The sequence below is a fragment of the Neolamprologus brichardi genome, chromosome 15 (genome assembly GCF_056152115.1).
Source record: "Neolamprologus brichardi isolate AB-2024 chromosome 15, ASM5615211v1, whole genome shotgun sequence".
NCBI classification, from domain to species: Eukaryota; Metazoa; Chordata; class Actinopteri; order Cichliformes; family Cichlidae; genus Neolamprologus; species Neolamprologus brichardi.
In genome coordinates this window covers 13,692,618-13,716,461 of record NC_142118.1, presented here as the reverse complement: position 1 = coordinate 13,716,461, position 23,844 = coordinate 13,692,618, and the positions used below count along the sequence as shown (strand labels likewise).

Below are 23,844 nucleotides of genomic sequence, written 5' to 3'. Positions count from 1 at the left end.
TGATAAGCATTTTTTCAAATTAAAAAAATTTCAAGTTCAACATTTTAAACTTGGAAATGGAAGGTTTCATGTGAGTGTTTGCTCTGGTTATTAAAAAGTCATAATTTCATTTAGAGTATCTACTTATTCATTTTGTTGAGTAAGTCTGCAAGTAAAGATTATTTTATCAATTAAATCCCTTATTTCTTGTTTTGCTTGGTTGATTTTAATAAATTCATCCAATTGAGGGGAACTAATTGATTCCTTTTGGCTTGATAACTAATAGATTAAACATTATCCAGGCTATTACTCGTCATTTTTCATTGTTTCTTTAATATTTATATTTGTATTCAGAGCCTCATGTGAATACTGATTCATTTAGTTGCACAGGTAATCGTCATGGCGATCATGTCTGCAGCAGGCCTTTTAGAAACGTGCCTCTTCTCTTCAGTTACATTTAAACAATGAACCCACAGGTCACATTTTAAATGATCGTTTTAGCATCATACTCGTTACTTGCTATTCCTTTCGTAAGGTGCTTTTCTCAATGGCACGGATGTACTTTTACTGCAAACATTATCCGGTCAGGAATATTGAGCGCAGAGGAAATGCTTTGTCTAAGGGAGGAGACTGTAACCTCTATTTGAAGGTGACCAGAGGCAGGCTGTGTGGGAGTGCAGCCTGCTGGAGACCCCTTCTGGCTAGAGACGAGATTTCATCGGCACTTTTTATGCTGTTTAACAGTGACCGTTTTTATCTGCCACCTACAGTTTGTGCAACGTCAGCCACCAAATCAGTCATTCAGTTTGTTCAGACACAGATTTCTCATCTAAAATTGAGTTTGAGCCATCTAGAAGTGATGAATTTATTAACAAAAAATACTTCTTCTTTTTTTTTTTTTTTGTGATGTCTTCTTAAATGGGAATATTTTCTAGTTTTCTTCGTCTTCTAGGTTGTCACGTAGAACGTTTTTAGAGTGTTTAACAGCTGCTTAAACACTTACAGAGAGGTTTTAATTAGTTTTAGTCCAGATCCATTCAGGTCTTCTTTAGTACATCTTTATTCTTCAGAAACTTTTCCTATCATACCTTCATCAAGTCCGTTTTTGAGGTACAGAAACAGTTACTTTCAGTTTGAATTCAAAATGATGTGTAAGCAATATATCGAAGGCTTTGCTGATCTTACAAGATCAAATTTTTGTTTTGCTAACATTCAACTTGGATCCTTCTTTATTGCGAGTGAGTGAGTGAGGGGGAGGGTGCCAGTGAAAGTCTGAGAACCACTACGCGAAGTTTTACAAAGGGAATGCTTGAATATAAATATTCATGACCACTGAAAACATCTCATAAAGCACAAGTGATTCACAGTGATTTGAGTCATTTCAAGGCAAAAATGTCTCAAATCTCTACCAGGCTCTGCTCTCCTAATGTGAAATTGTAAAATTAAAAGCATTTATCAAAAGAAGCATTATAAAGTGCGTCATACAGACACATTTAAACATAATAAAGCATTAGAATGTGAATTTTGAAATTAGCTGTACAAGACTCAAGCGCAACATGAGGAATATAACGGTGTAAAGCTCAGTAGTCTAAAATAAATAAATAAATGCTCGATCACCTTTTTGTCAATACCTAAGGACCTCAGGCCGAGGCCTAGCGGGTAACAAATGCTGGCACCGTCCCTAACATCTATATGCAAAGTTATAAATGAAGAAACTACCAGATGATTAAAAAGTAACTGCAGTTTGCAGCTTTACTAGTTCCTCTGTATGGCTATAGATGAGTTGGAAGCTGAATTTCCAGGATTTAATAGTGTGGCTTCTCTGTGACTTACAAATGTAGCTTCTATGTTTCTTGAGAGCTGCTCTGATCTAACTTTGTCAGTTTGAGGGGGGAAAAGGGACAGAGAGAAAATCTGACTTTCTCCTCCCACTCACTTTTGAGCGAGCTCAGTGAGTGGTCTGTCTGCTGTCGGGGGCTCACTCAGCACTTCTGTCTCTCTGTGACACTCTGATGAGCTGGCCAGCTAATGAGTCCCCCAAACAAGCTGAAGCTACAGCAAACACAGGCTGCTGTAATAGACGCCAGGTTGAAATGGACTGCTGTGCACAGGGTCCACAGCTGACTCCCTGGGATTTTGGACTGCAGCTTACGCGACAGATCAATGCAGACAGTTTTTGCTGAGTGAGACTCCAGAAACCCTTTTCTGTGTTTCATCTCTGTCTCTCCCTGACTGCCCGGCTCTTTTTTCCTTTTTTTTTTTCCTCAGGATGTACCCGATAAAAGAGGTTCCTGTGGAGGCTGAGGCCCTGACTGACTGGCTATATCAGAGGTTTGTGGAGAAAGAAGATCTACTGGCCCATTTCTACGACACAGGTATGTTACTGTGGTAAAATCAAACTGAAGCACTATGGTACTAGAGATGAACTGGTTCAGCTTTATCCAATACCACTGCTTTGACTTCAATTTATTGGCAGTGGTCTCATTTCAGCAAAATATTCTGTCTTTACTGCGCTTTGCTGTGGTTTGAGGCTATGCTGCTTTCTCCTTTACTCTGCTCTAAATGTCAGGGTGTAAAGTGGATGATGCTGATAGTATTGATCAAAAATGGAGAACCTGTGCAGTTGAATGTTAAATACACCTGCCTGAGCACTTCACATTTGTTCCCTGAGCGTGCACAAGCCAGAAATAGATGACAAAAGTGCTCCTAATAACAAGAGCACAGTTTGAGTTAACTATACTCAGTCTAACAGTGAATAGTGTGCAGCAGCCTAGCTTAACACAATTAAAACAGGCAAAAAGTTGTAGCTAGTTTCAGGCTCTGAAAAGTAAAGCCAATGTAAAGCCAACCTGCAGTCATTTTAAAGGCCACCAGTTGGCGATGTGTGTGGTTGCAAAAAGACTTCTTGTCCTACTAAAATATATGGGATAATGAAGCACTATATATATTTTACTAATGAATTTCAGTGTCAGTCACCCTTATTGGGTCATGCTGGATAAAATATCGAGTCCATCTTGTAAAATTTGGTCGTTCTTAAAGTTAGAAGAGATGATTATCCAGCATATACCTAAAATTGATGACTTGGTAATCAATGAGGGTGCACTTTCACAGTCCGATCCACCCGCTTGCATCAAATGCAGTTTGAAGTGACAAAGCCAAAAAAGATTATTGCAAGATGTCAGAAAGGGATTTCAGAGGTCTGTGTGTGATGTCACTGTAGCTGTCCATCTTTTATACCGATGGTGTCAAACATGAGGACCACGGGCCAAAATCAACCTAGCAATGTCTTCACTTTGGAAAATGTGAAGGAGGGCATAAAGTTTGGATATTATAAACATATACATTACATAAAACTTAATGTTCTTTTCACTAACTTCTATAGAAATGTTCATTTTTATTATGGGTTCACAGTAATAAATGAATCAGTTAATTCACAGAAAATGCTGGGGTTTTTTTTTTTGTTTTTTTGTTTTAATTAACAAAACCTTTGTTTCATAACTACAGAGCAGTCTGGCCATAAGCTACTGGAACCTTTTCTGCAATTTTGCACTTTTATTTCTTTAAATTTAAGCCCAAACAATCGTGCTAACACATTTGTCATGTACTACAGCAGCATTTCTATATTTTGTAGAAAAACTGAGACATGCTCTCGCATACAAAATCTCTATGATGTTGGACTCCAGCAGTGTAGGCGAGGTACCTGGTGCATTTGGTGGGCATCTTCTTGTGCACAATTTATCCATCCTACTTCCTCACCAAAAGCACCGACTTTTCCAGCAGTGTACAAGCAATTCCCTTAAAAAAATATTCCACCCTAATCCCCTCCGAAATTGTCCAATATTTATGTGAAAAAGGCTTAACTGTGCAACCTTACACAACAGGTGCAGTAAGAATCAATATAAGGTACCTTCATCTGTCAATGGAAACATTACCTGACATTGCCACACTGATGGAAAATGCAAACCTGTTACCAGATTCATCTATAAAATAATGAGGCTGATGACCTGCTTACTGGTAGAAATGTCAAAATAAATCTTAATGTTTTTGCTCTATATTGGGGATGTTTGTCACTAGTCAGCTAGACACTAGATGTTGGGGCAAGTGAATAAGCACACAGGTCTATAGACCAGTCAGCGACCGCCTGGCACCCATCTGTCACTAGGGACAACATGTATTTTCCAACTTGGTGGCAAAAACTAACTAGCAGTGTTATGCACAATGCACTGGGTAACATTTAAAATACAGTTTCATTAGTGAAGCATGTTATTGACTCTTTCAAATTCTCTTAAATATAAATGCAAAGTTTGCCTTCCTAGTGTTTCGTACATGAAAGTTGCTTCATTGACTTTTGCCTACAGTTTATTACTCAGCATAAAAGTAGGAAAAAAACTAATTAGTTGACTAGTAAAACTATTAGCAAGCACTTGGCAACTGTGGGAAGGAAAAACTCCCTGCAGCCTTCTGCAGCCCCCCATTCTACTTTTCAATAGCCTAGGAACCACAAGTAAGTAAATAAGTTGCCAGGAGCACCCAGACTTATGACCAAAATAGGGGGCGCTTTGCCTGAACCTCTGTGGTAGTTACAAGTTATCATAACCAAATAAGCACAAAAACCAAGAGAAAGCACATAAGAGCATCCTGGTGATGAGTCTGTATTTATTCGTCCCCCAACAGGATCATTCCCTCCTCCAGAAGGACAGAAGGAGGCGGTTTCCCGGCAGATGACCCTCGACCCCGTGTGGTTGTGCCTGATCCAGTCGTTTGCTTTCGCCTCAGGCTACATGTGGTACAGCGTCCTCCAGTACATCTACTGCTGTTTATTCTGAGTGCGCTGATGAGACGGGAGTCTTTATTGGACCACTGGGAGAGCCTCAGGATTGGATGGTGTGTGGCCCAAGTGTCATACATAACCCCCCTCCCCCCATACGATGGATGAATGTACAATTTTCAGAGGCGAGACTTGACAGGAAAACATATGAAGACAAAGTACAAAAACACGCAGATTACACACAAACCCCATACGATATGAAACTGGTTACAGGCATAGTTAACTAACTTTAACACAACCCTAACACCCCACACACACACGCAAGAGAGGCGGCCTAGCAGAATAATTTCACTTGTCACGACCCACATTTTGATGTTTACACGTCCTCATACATGTAGACACTCACACGTACATGACTTTTGTTTCAAAGGTAACGATATGAGGCTCAGGACTCCTCCAGAAGATGCTCTGGACTGGACTCTTCCCCCCTCCCCCCACTCCCAGGCTTTCGCCGCAGTAGTTTTACAGAGTAAAGTATGAATGGATGCGAATGCGTGTGCAGGAATATGTGTGACCAGAAGCATCATGTCTGCCCTTATTCTTCCTTCTGGCGAGAGTCGACGAAGCCCACCGGACATCTCTTTTGGTCCGCTGATGAGTCAGCTGGCTACATTTTGCAGAGCGAGCGGCCGTACGAACGCTGAGGCCGAGCAGCCGGCCGCTCCTCTGACAGTCATTGCACTAAGGATCCATACTGCCCTAACTGCTCCCTGCTCCAGGAAAACCTCCTGAACGGTAGCTGTCGGTGTTTTCTTCTTTTTTTTTCTCCTCCCTTAGCCCGCATATCTTCACAACAACGGCCACTGTATTTGTTGTCTTTTTTTTTTCTTCTTCTAAAGTGTTTTTTGTTTTTTCTCTCTCTTGTCTGGACTCTTTTTTCCGTGTCCGTGAGTTTGCTGAGAAACGGGGGGGATCATGTTTACATTGGTGGCTTGACTGAAAACTCTAAAAGGGACGATGGTTATAATGTGGGCTTGATTAAGGGATTGGATTTTCTTTTTCTTTTTTTCCTCCCTTGGTGAGATTTGATGTAACACTTATTTCAAATGAAACAAAAAGAAAAGTACTGGCAAGATTTTGGATTTGAAAAAGGTAACCCTACTTTGTCTGCTTTCCAAAATAAATCCCGATACAGCAGAGGATCGCTTCAGCAAGGCAAGACTGAGAAGGCAGAGACACTGTTCCCCCATCGGACTGCGTAGTTTTACAAATATTTAAGCCATATGCTTATTGTTGTTGGGGTGGGGAAAAAGACATGGAAAATAAACATGATTTTTATAGAAAGATACCCTAATGCATTCTACAATAGAAATTTTGGCTTACAGAACTATAGGTGTCATCATTACTGTAAATTTACAGCATAACCTGCCTAAGTGAGTGTGTGGTCGTCTTTATTTCCCCCCCACACCCCCATCCAACCATTGTTGATATATGATTCAAGTTGTATTGCTCTGTGTTGTCAGAGTGTGGCAGCGGTTTCAAATTTTTAGTTTCTTTTTAAATTACTTGAACTGCTCTGTCCTCATGTCCCAGTATGTTTAAATCTTGTATATAACAAAGCTGAGGAAATGTGTGAAACGGCTGAAGCCTGTCTCTCTTTTCTCTTTGTTTCTTTTTGGTTCGTGAACATTTCAAAACAATTTATTTCAAGATATGAATGTTTTTTAAAAAATAGGAAGAAAGCAAGGATTTTATCCCCTCCCCCTCTTCACTTATCAGTGTTATCCCGTATTGTTTTGACCAGGAAGTTGACGTGTGATCCGTTTCTGTGAGGTTATAGCTGCTGTAGGTCCACGTGAAAAGCGACACACGGTCCCAGTTTTGTGGGAAAAACTATTAACGCCTTACCAGATGTTCTGGTTGACCACAGTCCTCTGAATAATGCTGTTCCCTCGCTTTAAACGCTCGACAAATGTTGCTGTGAGGAAGGATTTTGGGGTGTCCAGGTAAAACTGGTCCAGTGAGGGAGAAATCTCTGATGAGGGGGAAACTCCACCAGGGCCCCTGCGAAGATGCAGATGTTCTCTCTCGAATGTACTCATGTTGTGGTTTTGCTTAGCCTGCTTTAATATGAAAATGATTGAGGAGCAGTGATTATTATTGTTGTAAAAAAAAAATGCCCAAAAGGTGCATTTCTAGTAGCTGCTGTCCTCCCTCTGTGCCACTGTTGATTTAAATAAAAAATAAAAATAAAAAAATGTGTGAAATGCAAAAAAAAAAAGGGCTACCTGGCTAGTTAGGTAGGTGAAAACATGTAAAATCAGGCTGTAATGGTGTTTCATCCTTTGACCCTTTCAGATTCCCCTCCATTGTGAGCGTGACTTAAACGGAAGCATCTTTCTTTTTTTTCTTTTTTCTTTTTTTCCCTCTTTTTTTCCAATTTGTTGACCATGTTTCCAAAGAAGGCAGGGAAATCATGTTTTCCTAGATGTGGTTTTAGGACATAAACACAATAGGGATTTAAACAAATTATACTAGAACTGTCTGTAATTTTCCATTTTGTACTTCTCCTTTAATTCCTAGCTACACAGCCATTTTACAACACAAACAAACTTGTGCTGGAATAAAACATAAAGATCCTAATGGTGTGCTTCTCGTCAATGTATTCTTGCACTCTAAAAAAACAAGTAGTATTGGGTTAGAGCCCTTTTTGCTTTTATTCATCGCTTCAACAAGGTGCATGACACGGTGTTTGGAGATTTATCATATGTGGCACCCAGTGTGGTCTTCTGCTTCAAGGTTTCAAACACTGCCTTCAGAGATGCTCTTCTGCATACCTTGGTTGTAAGGAGTGCTTATTTGTTTTCTGTTTTCTTCCTATCAGCTTAAAGCAATTGGGCTCAAACCATTCTCTATAAACCTTAAAGATGGTTATGTAGGAAAATCCTAGAGATCAATAGATCGATTTAAAGGAGAAAAAAAATGTAAAGCTACCAACGACTAAAAATAGATAAATTCAAAACTTGGGGTGGGGTGCATGTTTTAACTGAATGTTAGAAACGCAGATCAAGCCATTTTCTTTTCAGTTGGAAGTTTGTCATTCACACATGTACTGGAAATGACAAACTAATGTACCCAAAGGAGTCTAAAAAAAGATCCAAGTAGAGAGGAATGTGCAGAATTAATCTCCTAAATCGTGCTGTGAAAATCGTCAGTTCCTGCTGATTTTTAATTCTGGTCGTCTAGGAAGGGTTCCTCTCTTCTGCCAGCAAATGTTCCCGTCTTGTTTTCAGTGAGGTAACAAACTATCAGAGGTCCTGGGGTAACCAAAGGCCTGTATTTGCTCAGTACTGTACCCTTTGTTTAACCGTGGCATCAATGTCTGGCTGTTGAAAGTAACTGGGTTCTGTTACAGAGCTCTGATTTCAGACACTACGAGGCCTCTCAGCAGCAGACGGAGATGATCTTACGTTGGTGAGAGGGCCACAGATGCATCAATCACAGATTAACATTGGTATAAAAATATCATGAGACCCGACACGTCAAGACGTAACATCACGCAGTTCTGAAGCATACTGCGTTTCCCCATCCGTGCATGTTTATCATCATCTATTAAATAAGGCTGGTCCAACTCTAACAGGGTGTCTAAGTTTATGTTTGCTCTCTCAGTCTGACCTTCATGCCCCAGAAGCCTTGCCTGTTTGAAGTTTTTATAATTGGCTATTTAGCTCTGTCACCTTTCTATGGGGTGTTTGCATATGCTCCCTGTGCCTGTATGGGTCTACTTAAGCTTCCTACCATGGTCCATTTGCATGTTAGGTTAACTAGTGATTCTGAATTGACCAAAGTGTCGATGCAAACTGAGGTAAGAAAAATGATATATAAATGCAACCCCATTTCATACTGAAAAATAAAATGCCTACAATGCAAATCTTTTATTTAAACCAGGAAGATAACTCAAGATCAGGGTAATCGTCACGCTTTCATCAACTTCTTTTCATCATGTTTTAGTGGTTCGCTGATGTGTCATTTACAGTGTAACCTGTCATTTGTCATTTTGAACATGTGGTTGCTAAAAGTCTTGTCCTCATGAGCCTGTTGTTCATCACATGAGCAAAAGTGGCTAAAAATAAAATTGTACAAGGGGGAACCTTTGACCTGTGTTCTGCATGGAGAATGTGGACTTGTATATTTTTCTAACAGTTTAACAAACAAAATAATAGAAAGTGGAATTATTTGACACAATAATGCCACCTTGAAATGGCACTGAATAGTAGGACTGACTCAGCAACTTCTGACCGCATCGGCTAGGTTTAAATAACTTGTTGCCAGCTGCACTGATTATCCAGTGGAAACCTGCTACCTATTTGCTTAGTTAAATCCCAGTGGTGGCCAGGCAGTGCACTTGGTACTTTAAACCACTTGGTCAACAAACACTGTTATATTCCCAAATCAGATGCACTGACAGAAATCCAAATGCCACTTTTCTTTTTTTGCCAATTTGCCCTAAAATTATTGGCTTTGCAGACTAAACAGAAACTAAGGCCAGCGTGATGTTCCATCTACTACATTTCTGCAGCAGCTGGAGTGAAATTTGACGGGTCAGAGCTTCGGGATGCCACACGCTCCGGGCAGCCAATGGGAAAAAGGCAGGAAGTGAGCTGGAAAATGGGATTACGCATGCACCTAGCTTCACCAACATACCAAAGGGCTAGCAGTGAGGAGCGACGGTGGCTGTTGCTCACTGTGGTGATCAGATGGAGGGAGGAGCGTCATCACTCTCCTGCTCCTCAGCAGAGCTCTTCCCAAGGTCGGCCGCATTACACAGAAACATTAGTCTCTAGAGGAACTTTAATGTCCTCTGTAGAAGCACCAGCGTTCCTCCTCGGACACCTGCAATGAGCTATTTCACGGGCACTGCTCCCCAAGGTCCTCAATGTCACGCCTTGATGGCTGCTCCCTCGTGAATGCTCGGGTGATGGCGGTGTCCCTTTAGTCAGCAAGCACTAAAACATCCAGCTGTGGAGAGAAGGCTTGAATGTCATTGCAACAGCCATGGGCATCGCAGAGTCCTCACCCTCTCTTTTCCTCCCTGTCATGCTGGTTGAACCCTCTCTGCTCATATATCTCATTTGCAAATACTTGTCAACAGATCCTGCTGGAACTCATCAGCAGTCAGAAAAATGAAATTAATTAGAAAAATAAAACCTCGCACTGCTGGTGTGATTGTTGTTGTTTGGTCATAGCATCTTAAAATAATAATAATTAAAAGTAATAAACTTGCAGAATAAAGCAGCCAGGTGTAGGTGTGTGTGATGCATAAGTGATTATCCTGGCTACCTGTGGATGATTAAGTGTAGAGAAGTCTTCTGCTATTCATGCACACCGTTATACTGAAACAGTACTGTGAAAAAGCAATTACCCATTTCATTTATTATTATTTTCATTTGTCTGTAATGATGGACAAAAATCAATTTTTAAATGGCTTCATTTATTAAGGTCTAAAAGTTATGCCAACCTACCTGGAGCTGTGTGACCTCTGACCTTAACTGAGTCTAGTGAGACCTGCAGGTCTTTATTCTTGGAGTAACTTTGGTCGGGCTGATACTCCTGGGAAGCTTCACCACTGTTCCTGTGGTGTGCGTAATTATTCAGCCCCCTGAGTCAATACTTTGTAGAACCACCTTTTGCTGCAATTACAGCTGCCAGGCTTTTAGGGTATGTCTTTTCCAGCTTTGCACATCTAGAGACTGAAATTCTTGCCCATTCTTCTTTGCAAAACAGCTCCAGCTCAGACAGATTAGATGGACAGCGTTTGTGAACAGCAGTTTTCAGATCTTGCCACAGATTCTCGATTGGATTTAGATCTGGACTTTGACTGTGCCATTCGAACACATGGATATGTTTTGTTTGTTTGCTGTGCCCCCCACATGGCTTGTGGCAAACTGCAAACGGGACTTCTTATGGTTTTCTGTTAACAATGGCTTTCTTCTTGCTACTCTTCCATAAAGGCCAACTTTGTGCAGTGCACGACTAATAGTTGTCCTATGGACAGATTCCCCCACCTGAGCTGTAGATCTCTGCAGCTCGTCCAGAGTCACCATGGGCCTCTTGGCTGCATTTCTGATCAGCGCACTCCTTGTTCGGCCTGTGAGTTTAGGTGGACGGCCTTGTCTTGGTAGGTTTACAGTAGCCATACTCCTTCCATTTCTGAATGATCGCTTGAACAGTGCTCCGTGGGATGTTCAAGGCTTGGGAAATCTTTTTGTAGCCTAAGCCTGCTTTAAATTTCTCAATAACTTTATCCCTGACCTGTCTGGTGTGTTCTTTGGACTTCATGGTGTTGTTGCTCCCAATATTCTCTTAGACAACCTCTGAGGCCGTCACAGAGCAGCTGTATTTGTACTGACATTAGATTACACACAGGTGCACTCTGTTTAGTCATTAGCGCTCATCAGGCAACTGACTGCACTCAGACCAAAGGGGGCTGAATAATTACGCACACCCCACTTTTCAGTTATTTGTAAAAAATGTTTGGAATCATGTATGATTTTCGTTCCACTTCTCACGTGTACACCACTTTTGTATTGGTCTTTCACGTGGAATTCCAATAAAATTGATTCATGTTTGTGGCTGTAATGTGACAAAATGTGGAAAAGTTCAAGGGGGCCGAATACTTTTGCAAACCACTGTATGCTTAATTTGTTTAACAAGGCAGAGCAATTACTTTTTCATATAATGGTCCCCTTAATAAATGAAATCATTAATACTGGGGTTATCTTTGCCTAATATTTGATATCGTTTGATGATCTGAAACATTTCACTGTGACAAAAAGAAAGAGAACTGTCTGACACTGAGTGGATTAACTGATAAAAACTAATTTGTAAACAGGTCAATTCAAGAAGGTAGTACCTGCGGGGTTTAATTTAGATGTGACTGACACACTACTGTTTTTGTACCTTTTTGTTTTTGTTCTGCTTTTAGCATTTTCGGTGCTTTAATAATGTTGTTTTGAACTATTACGTGGTGTTTTTAACGTGAACCCTGTGCTTTGTGTTTCTGATAATGGGGATCCTAATAAATAAACAAAATCAGAAACCAAGTCACGCAATAAACGACTGCAAATGAAAAGTAAGAGCTGAATGACAAAATACCATCAGGCACCCTGATGAAGTATTTTTTTATGTATTTTCCTTTGATAGGAGGTAGTGCTGATTTTTCTGTTATTAAAAAAAAGGAACACAAAACATATAGTCTTCATTTTGTAACAATCAGTCAAAATATGCTTTGATTGCAGATTATTTCTATTCCACACCTCAAAGGTGTAAATATGGTGTCCACATCTTCTAGCTGCTACTGTCAGTAGGTTAATGCACCATGCCGCGAAGCTCGTGCAAGTTTCCTGAATGTCACGGCGCTCGGATGGCCTCTGTAGTCACCAGATCTTAGTCCAACAGAACCCGTTCAGGATGTGGGGAAAAACACAAGTGTCCATCATGAAGAACCCCACAAAATGATACTTTCATGTCAGTATGCACACACAATTTTGAGAAATGAGCTACCACGATGTAACTATCACAGTGGCCAGTCAATGTAATGCTTATATGCTGATACATTAATAGTAATGTATTACTAGAATGTAATAGGTGACAAGAAAGTCGACATATCTTGGTTTCAGCGGCTTAACCAAATAAGTGTGTTACCCACACAGCTGGGTGCAGACGAACACTCACTGGTGTTACAGCTAGATGATCTCTACTTATTTAGGATTTCTTCATGAGTCAGATCAAGTTCAGCTTCTGTTTTAACATAAATTTAACAGCTGTAATGTTTTGTGTCTGCAGCTTGGACGGTAGTAGTGCTGTAATGCTGGAAATATCCTGCCAAATTATTCTAAAGCACCTTTATTAGATGCTGCTGTGTCCATCTTCATGATTTTCCAGACAGACTTGCAAGCTGAAAACAACCCAAGCTAAACTATCTGAACTGGTGCTGTGACAGTCACTAATCACAAAAACTGCTCTCATTTAAAAAAAAAACAACTCTGTTTATAGACTGTTTTTCTTCTTCTTTTGTACATTTAGTTGTCGCCATCCTCTTCAGGTAAGTTCACATCCTTGATTGAATTCATAAATGGCACCCATTTTAGCTTAATATTTAGGTAAACAAGTACAGACTAATTTAATCTCAGATTAGTTGGGCAAGTAAAATTACTGCATAGCCCCACAAAAACAAATCCAAATCTTGTCTGCAGAGACTACTTTCAGAATTTGGGAGTGGAGAGGCTGGAATGGCCAGCCTGCAGTCCTGAACTCAACCTCATGAAAACCTTGATGGTTAAAGCAGCAATAGTTTTAGCAGCCAGCAGGGGGCGACATCTGTAGTTGCAAAAATACTTCTGTTTATATAGAAGCCTATGGGGGAAATTGCTCTCGGCGCCCTCGCTCTGTGATCTCCGCAAACACTTCCTCCCGACTTTATCGGCTCAGTCTCACGTTTTAAGCCTCACTGGATAAAAAATGAAGTTAATTTTGTAGATTGTGGTCATTCTAAGAGTCGGGAAGATTATCCAGGATCAAGTTTCCACCCTTCCGTCCATTACATCCGGTTTCAAAACGCCGACACGGTGGTGGCAGCACTCATTCTTGGCAGCTGCATGTATTGCAAGCATGCGTTTGCCTCCTTTGCCCTTTACACTGTCCGCCAAAGAAAAATAACCCACCTGGATGAGCGATAGTGCTATAAAATGTGTGCCACGTTTATGTGTTTGGAAAAGTCTTTGACTGGCGCTGCACCCAATAAAAGGGAATCAGAGGTGACAGAAGACCCATAAGCTTCCAGTAACCCCCATTACAGCCCACCAACACCCCGGCAGAGGGGAGGAGGATATTATGGGATGGATCTCTTCTGTCCTCCCTGTCACTCCCTCCCATCTCCTGGCCTTTAACAGGGCCAGCTGACGTCAGAGCGGCCTCGGGCACCCGACTGTCTCTGTTGTTTTTAGCTGTCAGTTTTCCGCTCGCACCCTCCTCCCACCGCAACTGTTTCTGGCTGATATCCAAACTCCTCCAGCGCTTTGTAGGAGTGACCTTTGCAGAGGCAGACTGACAGACCGGCCCGGGCGCTCACTCTCTCGGTGGTGTGAGTGGTGTCAGTGTGTGGCACTGGCAGCGGAGAAGGGGCTGAAAGGATAATCTGAGCTGTGACTGTGGCTGCCCCGCTGAGAGGACCGTTTACTGACGGAGATCCCAGAGACTGCGTTTATCTCGGGATCACGCATCACTGCTAAACTCCGAAATCAGCTTTTATCGAACGCAGGGAAATGAAACGGACCAAGAGAAAACCAAGCTTTTACTTCTATAATTCATGCGTCTTGTCTTTCTGAAATTGTTTATCATTTATTTCATTTGAATTGACTTTTCACTTCTGTTAGATTTAGAAAAGGTTCTTGCATAGTCTCTGTCATGTTTTTCCTCCCTTTTATATAGTTTAAAACCTTTTATTAATGTGTTTTAGCACCACATTGTGCAGTTTCTGTATACTGAACCTCCGAGCCTTTAATATAATTATATTTTATGGCTTTAGCTTTTTAAATTAAAATATGTTCAATAACAGACCCACTTACTGTATTATGTTCAACATTTTATTTTTTACTGTTACTTATTAAGCTATATTTGGTATTCTTGTTTTGTCATTATTCTACTTTTAAAAATATATTTTACTTTATTACAGTGTTGAAACAATTTTGGCTTCTATAACACACTTACATATCTTAGTCTATATAATTCTGTTTAATACATTTATGACAGTTACTTTTATTTATTTGTGATGAATAAAATTGAAATAAAAATACAGGAAGATCTTATTCAAGTTATGTTCTGAGTGAAGTGGATGTCAAAATTATGAAAATGAGAACAATATAGGCTGATAACAAGATCACATCGGTAAGAAATCTAAGGAATGAATTAAATTATGCAGTTTTTGAATCAATTTCTCAGTAAATCATGAATTAGGATTAAGGGATCTGCTCTAAAAAAGTTCGTAGGCTCCTACTCATTGAACAAAGCCTTTTCTGTGGCGTCTCTGTTGCCAATTTTAATCGTGGCATTCCTCAAGGCTCCATCCTTGGCCCACTTTGTTTTCCTTTTTTTCTTCTTCCTTTTTTTATGTTGGTCACACTGAAATCATCAAACAACTTTTAATATTAGATAAGGATAACCTGAGTAAATAAAACATGCTTTTTTTCCCTCATGATTAAGGGGAAATAAAGCTATCTAAATCTACTTGGCCCTATGTGAAAAAGTCTTTGCCCCTCTTGTTAAATCATTAACTGTGATTAACTACTTTTTCTTTGGAAACCTGAACTCAGTTTCACTCGCTACACCCAGTCCTGATTACTGGCAGACCTGCTGAATCAGGAAATCACATAAATACAACCTGTTTGACAAAGTGAAGTAGACTAAAATATCTAAAAATAAATAAATAAATACAAAAAACACATCATGCCACAAACACATTTTCCAAAAAACAAATAATAAAAAAATGCCTATAAGTGATATCAAATGCTGAGTATCTCATAAGTTTCTAAAATTCAGTGACTATAAATCTGACTCTTGTCCACAGAAAGGATAGCTCAGTGACCAAAAATGTCAAGCAGTTCTCTCGAAACCTCGGAGTGATTTTTGACACTCAGCTTTAATGCTGAAGTAAAAAACATTGTCCAGTTATGATTCCGTCAGCTTGAAAAAACGTCCAAAATTAGGTCTTTCTTGTCTGCTAATGATTTGCTCTCATTTTTTCCTGCTTTGATTAAAGACAATGCTCTTTACACCGTCAATAGGACTCTCCTGGGTTTTGCGATACCTAAGCCCAGATATTTAAACCATCCACCTTCTTCTGCTTCTACTTCTTGCAGCTTCACCTTTCCACCTGTCTCCCGCTCATTCACAGACATGTATTCTGTCTTGCTTCTACTTACTCCTACTTCTACCTACTACATTATTCCTCTTCTCTCCAAAGCATACCTCCACCTCTCCAGGATCTTCTCCACCTGCTCCCTACTTTTACTATAGATCACAATGTCATCTGCAAACATCATTGTCCACGGACACTGCTACCCGACCTCATCTGCCAACCTGTCCGTCACCACAGCAAACAAAAAGAAGGGGCTCAGAGCCGATCCCTGATGTAATCCCACCCCCACCTTGAACCTATCTGTCACTCTTACCCTGACCACTGTCTCCCTGTCCTCACACATGTGATATGAGGACCTTCCTTATATATATATATATATATATATATATATATATATATGTGTGTGTGTGTGTGTGTGTGTGTGTGTGTGTGTGTGTGTGTGTGTGTATGATATAATTCCTTCCTCGTGCAGTAACACAATTATTATTATTATTATTTGTTTGTGTAAAAAAAAAAAACCCAAACAAAAACATGTGGATGGCAATTTGAGTTGCCACTACCACCTTTTTTTTCCTTTTCCCTCCCTCTTCTCCGTCAGCGCCAGTCGGTCAGAGCAGACTGTCTGTAGGACATATGCGAGTGAGAGCAGAGTGAGAGGTCGCTCGTGTTGCCGCTCTCAGATGGCAACTCTTCAGGAGGTCCTGCTGGTCAAATCAAATGACCAGGGACAATAAGACGACTACCAGCTTTTAACATATGCAGTCTCGGGCACTAACAGTCGGCGACCTTTTTGTGTCCCCGAAGATGATTCTCCCCCAACTTCAGAGATGGCCCAGATTTACACAGATGCATGTTTTTAATTTGATCTTTCAGACTGCTTCAGACCTCATTTAGGTTTTCCAATGATTCCACATAACCTTAAAAAAAGTTACTCGATCCTTTGTTATGGATATCTTATCGAGCTGTTCCCTTCTTTGCATGATTAATATTCTAGAGAGCTACTCCTGCTGTTCCTTGTAAAACCATAAATTCCAGTCCCCCAGTACAAAAGACAAGCCAAAGAGGTAAACAGAAGTGTTTGTCAAACAAGTAAAAATTTTTTGTCTTTACATATTTTAAGTTGTGCATACCCTATAAAAGAATCAATGTCATACTAATCTAACAGAATTACATAAAAACTAAAAACTGCCAGTAAATATATTAATTTTCAGATGATTTTCAATAAATATTCTGCAGAAAAAGTAAAAAAAAAAAATACTTCATTTTGTTATTATGTGTCTTTTTTAAAAAAGACAATTTTTAGATCCCCCTATATCTCTGCAAAACAGGCTAAAAGGGTTTTATCTTTCTCCCTATAATTACAATCTTATTATATATATGAATTATAATAAAGCTGGGTTGTGAAAGAGAAATTTAATCTTATTGGGAGCTCAAAACCGGCAGTGCTGCTGAGGTGCCATTCATATGTCGGGCCACACGTGACTAAAACCGCATTCTTCTTTTCAATATACACAAAAAAACTGTGCATACTATCTCCTTCCACTCCAGAGAGAAATACATTTCAAAATCAGTGGCAAATCCCAGTTCCGCCTTTTGTATATAAAAAATACAACCATCGTAAAATTCAATTTTCCTGAATAAATGAATTTCCTGACCCCGTTTACCTTCACGCTGCGCCGATGCCGGCTCCCAAACCCGCGGTTGCGCTCACCCGGACCATGCGATTCTGGCGCCACCTCGTGGAGAGGTGGAGCACAACTCCTGTGTGTCGTCTACCCGCTCAACTCTCGCGGTACTCCGGCGCTTAGCAACCTCACAAGTTGCGTCTCTGCGCTGACCAATCGGCTGCCAATCAGCTGCGCGAGCAAGGCCAATCACAATCAAGGATTTCGGCACCAATTTAAACAGAGAGTAATCACTTCCTGTTTTGGTAGTTAACACACAAGTACACGATAGAGGAAAGAAATATAAGGAAATTACCATTTAAACATATACATAGTTTAATCCTAAATCGCCCTTTCTGTCTAAGTGCCTGTGTTGAAAGACACTACTTCCGGTTTATATTTACGTTGCCGTTAGCTGACGGTGACGCCAGTCCGGTAAGTTTTGAACGTTGGAATCGGTTACAAATCAGCATGCCGTCCCGGGTGGAGGACTACGAGGTGCTGCACACTATAGGCTCCGGTTCATATGGAAGATGCCAGAAAATAAATCGAAAAGCTGACGGAAAGGTGAGTAAAACACACTTCACGCATACTTGTGGGTTAAACTCACCTGCTGTCCGTGAGTCTGCGGGGCAATATTGTCGCAGTCATGTTTTTTTTTCTCCTCCCCCCCACCTCAATAAACTTTATTTCAAACCGCTAACAAGTAGCTACCTGCCTGTAGCGTCACATAAATTTTGAAAATTTAAGCTGTTAGCTTATAATGTGGACCTTAGAAATGAGCAGCATTGATTAAAAAGGTCAGTTATTAATGACTTAATATTTTATGTTAATTTTTATATTGATATTAGTTTTTTTTTTTTTTTGTACTGACTTCACCTTTTTTAACTTTTTTTGTTGTTGGTAACTTAATTATTCCAATGAAGGAAATTCCTTTCTTTGGGTCAAGGGTTACTTTGAAAATACATCAGCTCTCAACGGGGAGATAAACATGTTGGATATCTACACTCATATAGACTGGGTAATGCATTAGCAATAAAATGATGCCAGATCCTTTGACAAAAGTGAAAATTATTAAATTATTCATCTTTGGAGGGCTTAATTTAAAGACCCTTAAACTCAAAGTAAAAAATAATAATGTGTAGATTTTGCCGAAATGTCATTGCAGCAATTCAAAATCATACCCAGTAGTATGTATGGCAGGAGGAACCTTGGATTTCATCCCAATACCTAATGGCAATCCCTCCATCGATATGCCTCCACAGACCCTTACTGACCCAGCACCACACTGGTCATGCTGAATGATGTTACAGACAGCACAAGTTCTCCAAGGCTTCTCAGACAGTGAGCACAGGGCCCAGATCAATATCCCACAAGAGTATAGCACTGGTGCCAAAATCCTTGATTGTGATTGGCCTTGCTATATAGTCAGCCCCCAGAGGTCCTTTTTAAGGTGTGTATTGTGTAAATTCCTGTATTTACCCAATACTCTTCCTGCTGTGCTGTAATCAGTTATTATTTCTGTTTGTGTCTGACAGTAAAGCCTGTTTTTCTGGTTTTATAGCCATCGGCAACAGTGACATGTGTTTAAATGCCGTCACTATTTTAAGGAGCATTTCATAACTCAATTCATAACATAATAACTTTGATTGTACATTAAGACATTGTATGCAGTTTATCCTTCTAGGGCAGAAGTGGGGAACTCAGGCCTCAAGGGCTGGTGTTCTGCAGGTTTTAAATATCACCCTGGATCAACACACCTAAATCAAATGATTAGTTCATTACCAGGCCTCTGGAGAACTTGGAGACATGTTGAGGAGGTAATTTAGCCATTTGAATTAGCTGTGTTGGATCAAGGGCACATCTGAAACCTGCAGGACACCGGCCCTTGAGGCCTAGAGTTCCTCCACCCGTGTTCTAGAATAAAGACAAGTTGCCCGAGTTAGCTTTACTTTTCCATAGCTTCCACTTGTCTTCTGTCTTCTTACGACACTGGTCTTTATGGAAGGACATTCTCTGATCTCTGATTCAGATAACCACAATTCTTTGACTTCTGTAATTCTGGTTAATTCAAAGCCGGTTTGTATCGTAGATCCTGGTGTGGAAGGAGCTGGATTATGGCACCATGGCGGAGAGTGAGAAGCAGATGCTGGTGTCAGAGGTGAACCTGCTGAGGGAGCTCAAGCACCCAAACATAGTGAGGTACTACGACCGCATCATAGACCGGACAAACACCACTCTGTACATTGTCATGGAGTACTGCGAAGGCGGCGACCTGTCCAGTCTCATCAGCCGCTGCATCAAGGAGAGGTGGGGTTGAATGCTAAATGATACTGACGGTTGCATGCTGGTGTGTCCTTTCCCGTCATCGGTGTATGCATGTGTTTTTTACCTTGACAGGCGCTATTTAGAGGAGCAGTTCATCCTGCGAGTCATGGCCCAGCTCACGCTGGCCCTGAAGGAGTGTCACAGGCGGAGTGACGGCAGGGCCACAGTCCTTCATCGGGACCTGAAACCAGCCAACATCTTCCTCGACATCAAGCAGAATGTCAAACTGGGCGACTTTGGCCTGGCGAGGATCCTGAACCATGACACCAGCTTTGCAAAGACGTTTGTCGGGACGCCGTACTACATGTCTCCAGTGAGTGGCTTCATGCTGCTGGAGTTTGAAGCGTTTAATCTGAGCTTACAACTTTTGATCTTATTCTTGTTTGTTAATCGTTGTTTTACTTCATGATAAAAAAAAAATGGGGACAAATATAATAATCTCCTTTTTTTCTGTCAGGAACAAATAAACCGGATGTCATACAACGAGAAGTCCGATATTTGGTCTCTGGGATGTCTGCTCTACGAACTCTGTGCCTTATCGTAAGTTTTCCAGCTGTTCCGCTTTAGCTGATTTCCCCACTGCAAACTGTTAGGCAGCAGATCTTGCAGTTTTTCCTGCATTTTTTCTTTTTCCTCTCCAGGCCTCCTTTTACTGCTCACAACCAAAAAGAGCTGGCAGAAAAGATCAGAGAGGGCAAATTCAGAAGGATCCCGTACCGGTACTCTGAGGAGCTGAACACTCTGCTCGGCAAAATGCTCAACTTAAAGGTTGGAATTGAATTTATTTTTAAAATTTACATGATATAGTGCCTGAGCTCTCTGATTATTTTAGATGGTATAAAAGATGGACCGCGTGTCCACATCTGGAAGAGGGAAGCCTGTGCAGAAATACTTCAAACCTTGCATTCTTTCTAACAGCCTGCAGGGGGCAACTGCTCTAGTTTTAGTGCCTTCCATGGCAAACTGGCCCTCAGCTCCCTCAGTAACTACTTTCCCATGACTTTATGGACTCAAGTGCTAGTTTTAGGTCATTGAATAAAACGTGAAGTTAATTTTGTAAATTGTAGTTAAATGAGCACTCTAAGCACTTTTTACCACCACCCACATTCACCCATTCTCACACACATTCATACGGTGCCTTTAGGTGCTTTTTCTAACTTTCTCACGCTTGCTCACTCTCCGGTAGATCCTGAACTGGGCCAATTTGTTGTTCAGTATCTTGTCCAAGGACACTTGACATGTGGATTGGGATGTCATGGTGGCTACATCCATCTTTTATGCAGTCTATGGTTTTGCACCGACGTGATGCTGGCGTCTGATCTGGAATGGGTTGCGGGCATTTCCACCCTTAAAGTGCCAACAGATATTACCCCAGCCTCTGCTAGCAGCATTACATAATAACTGGACCTCAAACTTGTGGAAATGAGAACTAGTTCTCAAAATGAAACCACCGGCAGCGACACTAGCACCACATTGGGAGGAACAAAAAAGGCTATTTATGTTTCATTTATGGGCCCCTTCTCTTGGCAGGACTATTTGAGACCTTCTGTAGAATCTATTCTCCAGAGCAGCCTGCTGAGCGAGGCGGTTGCTGAGGAGCAGAGGAAGGCACAGTCGCGACTTCAAAGGAGATCAGCTGATTCTGATATTCCTCTCCACAAACCGGCGGAGACGGCGCCCGCCTCGGCCACGGAGATCAGACTGAAGGAGCAGGCGCTGCGGGACCGAGAACAAGCACTGAAAGAACGTGAGGAGCGGCTGGAGAGTAAGACCTGTTTAAGCCCTGCTTTGAACCGCACATACCTCAAGCCTATGTCTGTCAGTGTCGCTGTAGTCTGGCCTAGATTTTGGGAGAAATTAGAAAAACTGTGGATTGTATTTTTAGTAGAGAAATATTTGATTTACATCAGTTTGAAGAGGCTACTCCTAACAGGAACATTCTCTTCTGCAAAGAGGACTCATCAGTATTATTTCATGTTTATGGACTTGTTTTCACATTGGCAGCAATAAGTAAAGTTGAGTAATACCATAGAAAGTACTAGGTACATCTTGCTAAGAGGGTGGAAGTGTAGTTGAAGAAACCTGTGTGGATGGAACAGGTTTGTTCACGTTGCTTGGGGTGTTGCAACCAAACGATGACCTACTTCTACACCTACAGCTCCTGGCTGACAGTGGAGATTACACACTGCTGTGCAAAAGTGTGCGTGTGTACCCAGAAATATGTGGAAATAAAAGATTGTTAGTCACACATACAGCTATGATAAAATAAAATGCCTCCTCTTTTCATTCTAAGACTTTACATGTGAAGACATAATAAAACCTTTTAAATATTACCTGATTTTTAAGACCCTCTGAGGATGTCCTGGTGTTTAGACTTGAAACAGGGTGTACTTTCTTGAAAAGTGAGGGATAAATTCCCAAACAAACTGTCCATTTTTGTCTTTTAATTACAGGAAGAGAGCAGGAGCTGTGTGTTCGTGAACGACTTGCAAATGAGAAGCTCGTGCGGTAAAAAAAAAACTTTTAAGATAGAAATGATTTAAGCGATTTATTTTTTTCATTCTAACCATTCTTTGGCAGTCTTTCCAGCTGATTTTAATTTTTTTCCCCTTATTTTGAATCGACCGTTTCAGAGCGGAGAGCTTGCTGAAGAATTACAGCCGCCTACAGCACCACAGGGACCCGACACCGATCTATGACAAAGACATAGGTATGGGAATCCAGCGAAGACTTGTGAACTTACTGAACCAAGACCAGAGCTGAGCAGTTTATTTTTAATGTGTGTTTTAACGCATGTGTCGACAATGTGAATGACTTTGGATCAAATGTATTTATTTTTTTTAAATAAATTGTAAATATTTTTTATACAACAATAAAGAAATAATTTTTAAAACGTTGCCGTTCTAAAAGCTTACACGACGCACCTCAGAATCACAGCTGTTGAGATTGCGATTTGTTAACGAGTTTACGTGACTGTTTTGATCTAGATGCGGAGAACCTCTCTCCGGGTAAGAAGAAGGTCCACTTTGCTGGCGAGAGCAAAGAGAACCAGCGGCCCGATGCTCTGCAGAGTGCGCCGTCCCAGGAGCTGGTGCTGCTGAGGAGGCTGCAGGCAGCGGCCCAGCGGAGCCAAGCTCTGAGTGAAATGGAGAAGATGTGCCAGCTCAAGAGCAGGCAAATCCTCGGCCTGCGCTGATCGCACAGGTGTGACCGTGAAAGCTTCTGAAGGCCTGGAGTCATAACAACTGGATGAAAATATTCATGTGTAGCTGTGGAAGTGCAGTGAATGTTTGTGTTACTGTCTTCTTTTTATGTAGCCTGATGAGTGAGTGTGTTATCACGGGCAGCTAATGCGATTATCAATGTACTGTGTATAGTTTTTTTGCTGTATTTATGCCTGTAGACATACATTCTTTAGAGACATCTCTAGAAGAAGGGAGACTATGTGGAATGACATATGATCCTGTGATGCCAATAAAGAAAGTGATTATATTCATTACTACATTAAAGTAGGCATGATGCGATGATAAATACTTGTTCTGTACCATTTGGGTTTTTTATTTTTGCTTTTTTTTTTATAGCAGTTGAAATGATGATGTAATAATTTTAGTATCTACCAAACAGATATGCTGTATTATAGAAGGAAGCAGGATGTGGTCTGAGAGGTGTTCTGGTGGCAGTGGAGCTGAATCCTTCAGTTAGAGAAGATGTTCTGCTGCCTGTACAGTAAGTGGTGCAGAGGGTTTAGATCACAGATGTTGAACTCTAGGCCTCGAGGGCCGGTGTCCTGTAGGTGTTAGATATGTCCTTAATCCAACACAGCTGATTTAAGTGGCCAAATTACTTACTCAACATGTCTCGAAGTTCTCCAGAGGCCTGGTAATGAACTAATCATTTGATTCAGGTGTGATGACCCAGGGTGATATCTAAAACCTGCAGGACACCAGCCCTTGAGGCCCGGAGTTCCCCACCCCTGCTCTAATATGTGTATGCTTCATATATCAACAAGAAAAATGATAAATGAGGAATTCTTACTCCACTCAGTTTGTGTGGAAATGTGTTGTTGTTGCCTAGATACATTACAGCTGTCTATGTTACTTTAACAGGGATAAATCTGTTTGCCCGGCCACAAAAAAAGAATCTGCCCTGGGGTCTATCACAGGGGTGTTATGCAATTGGAGTAGGATCTC

At 41.0% G+C, this 23,844-nt stretch overlaps 2 protein-coding genes across 2 annotated transcripts in view; both read left to right on the top strand.

Annotated features, from left to right (window-relative positions):
* Positions 1-7,028, top strand: part of lpgat1 (lysophosphatidylglycerol acyltransferase 1) — a 60,036-nt gene extending 53,008 nt beyond the window's left edge. The window contains exons 7-8 of the mRNA XM_006792562.3: positions 2,248-2,354; positions 4,654-7,028. Coding sequence (XP_006792625.1) covers positions 2,248-2,354; positions 4,654-4,805 — 259 coding nt within the window. The 3' untranslated portion in view covers positions 4,806-7,028. The remainder of the gene's footprint in view (positions 1-2,247; positions 2,355-4,653) is intronic.
* Positions 7,029-17,515: 10,487 nt separating this feature from the next.
* Positions 17,516-23,185, top strand: nek2 (NIMA-related kinase 2). Its single transcript, XM_006792560.3, has 9 exons — positions 17,516-17,893; positions 19,419-19,636; positions 19,727-19,967; positions 20,112-20,194; positions 20,296-20,422; positions 21,185-21,419; positions 22,108-22,162; positions 22,288-22,364; positions 22,642-23,185. The coding sequence occupies exons 1-9, from the start codon at positions 17,798-17,800 to the stop codon at positions 22,848-22,850; spliced, it is 1,341 nt and encodes a 446-aa protein (XP_006792623.1). The 5' UTR covers positions 17,516-17,797; the 3' UTR covers positions 22,851-23,185.
* The last annotated feature ends 659 nt before the right edge of the window (positions 23,186-23,844 follow it).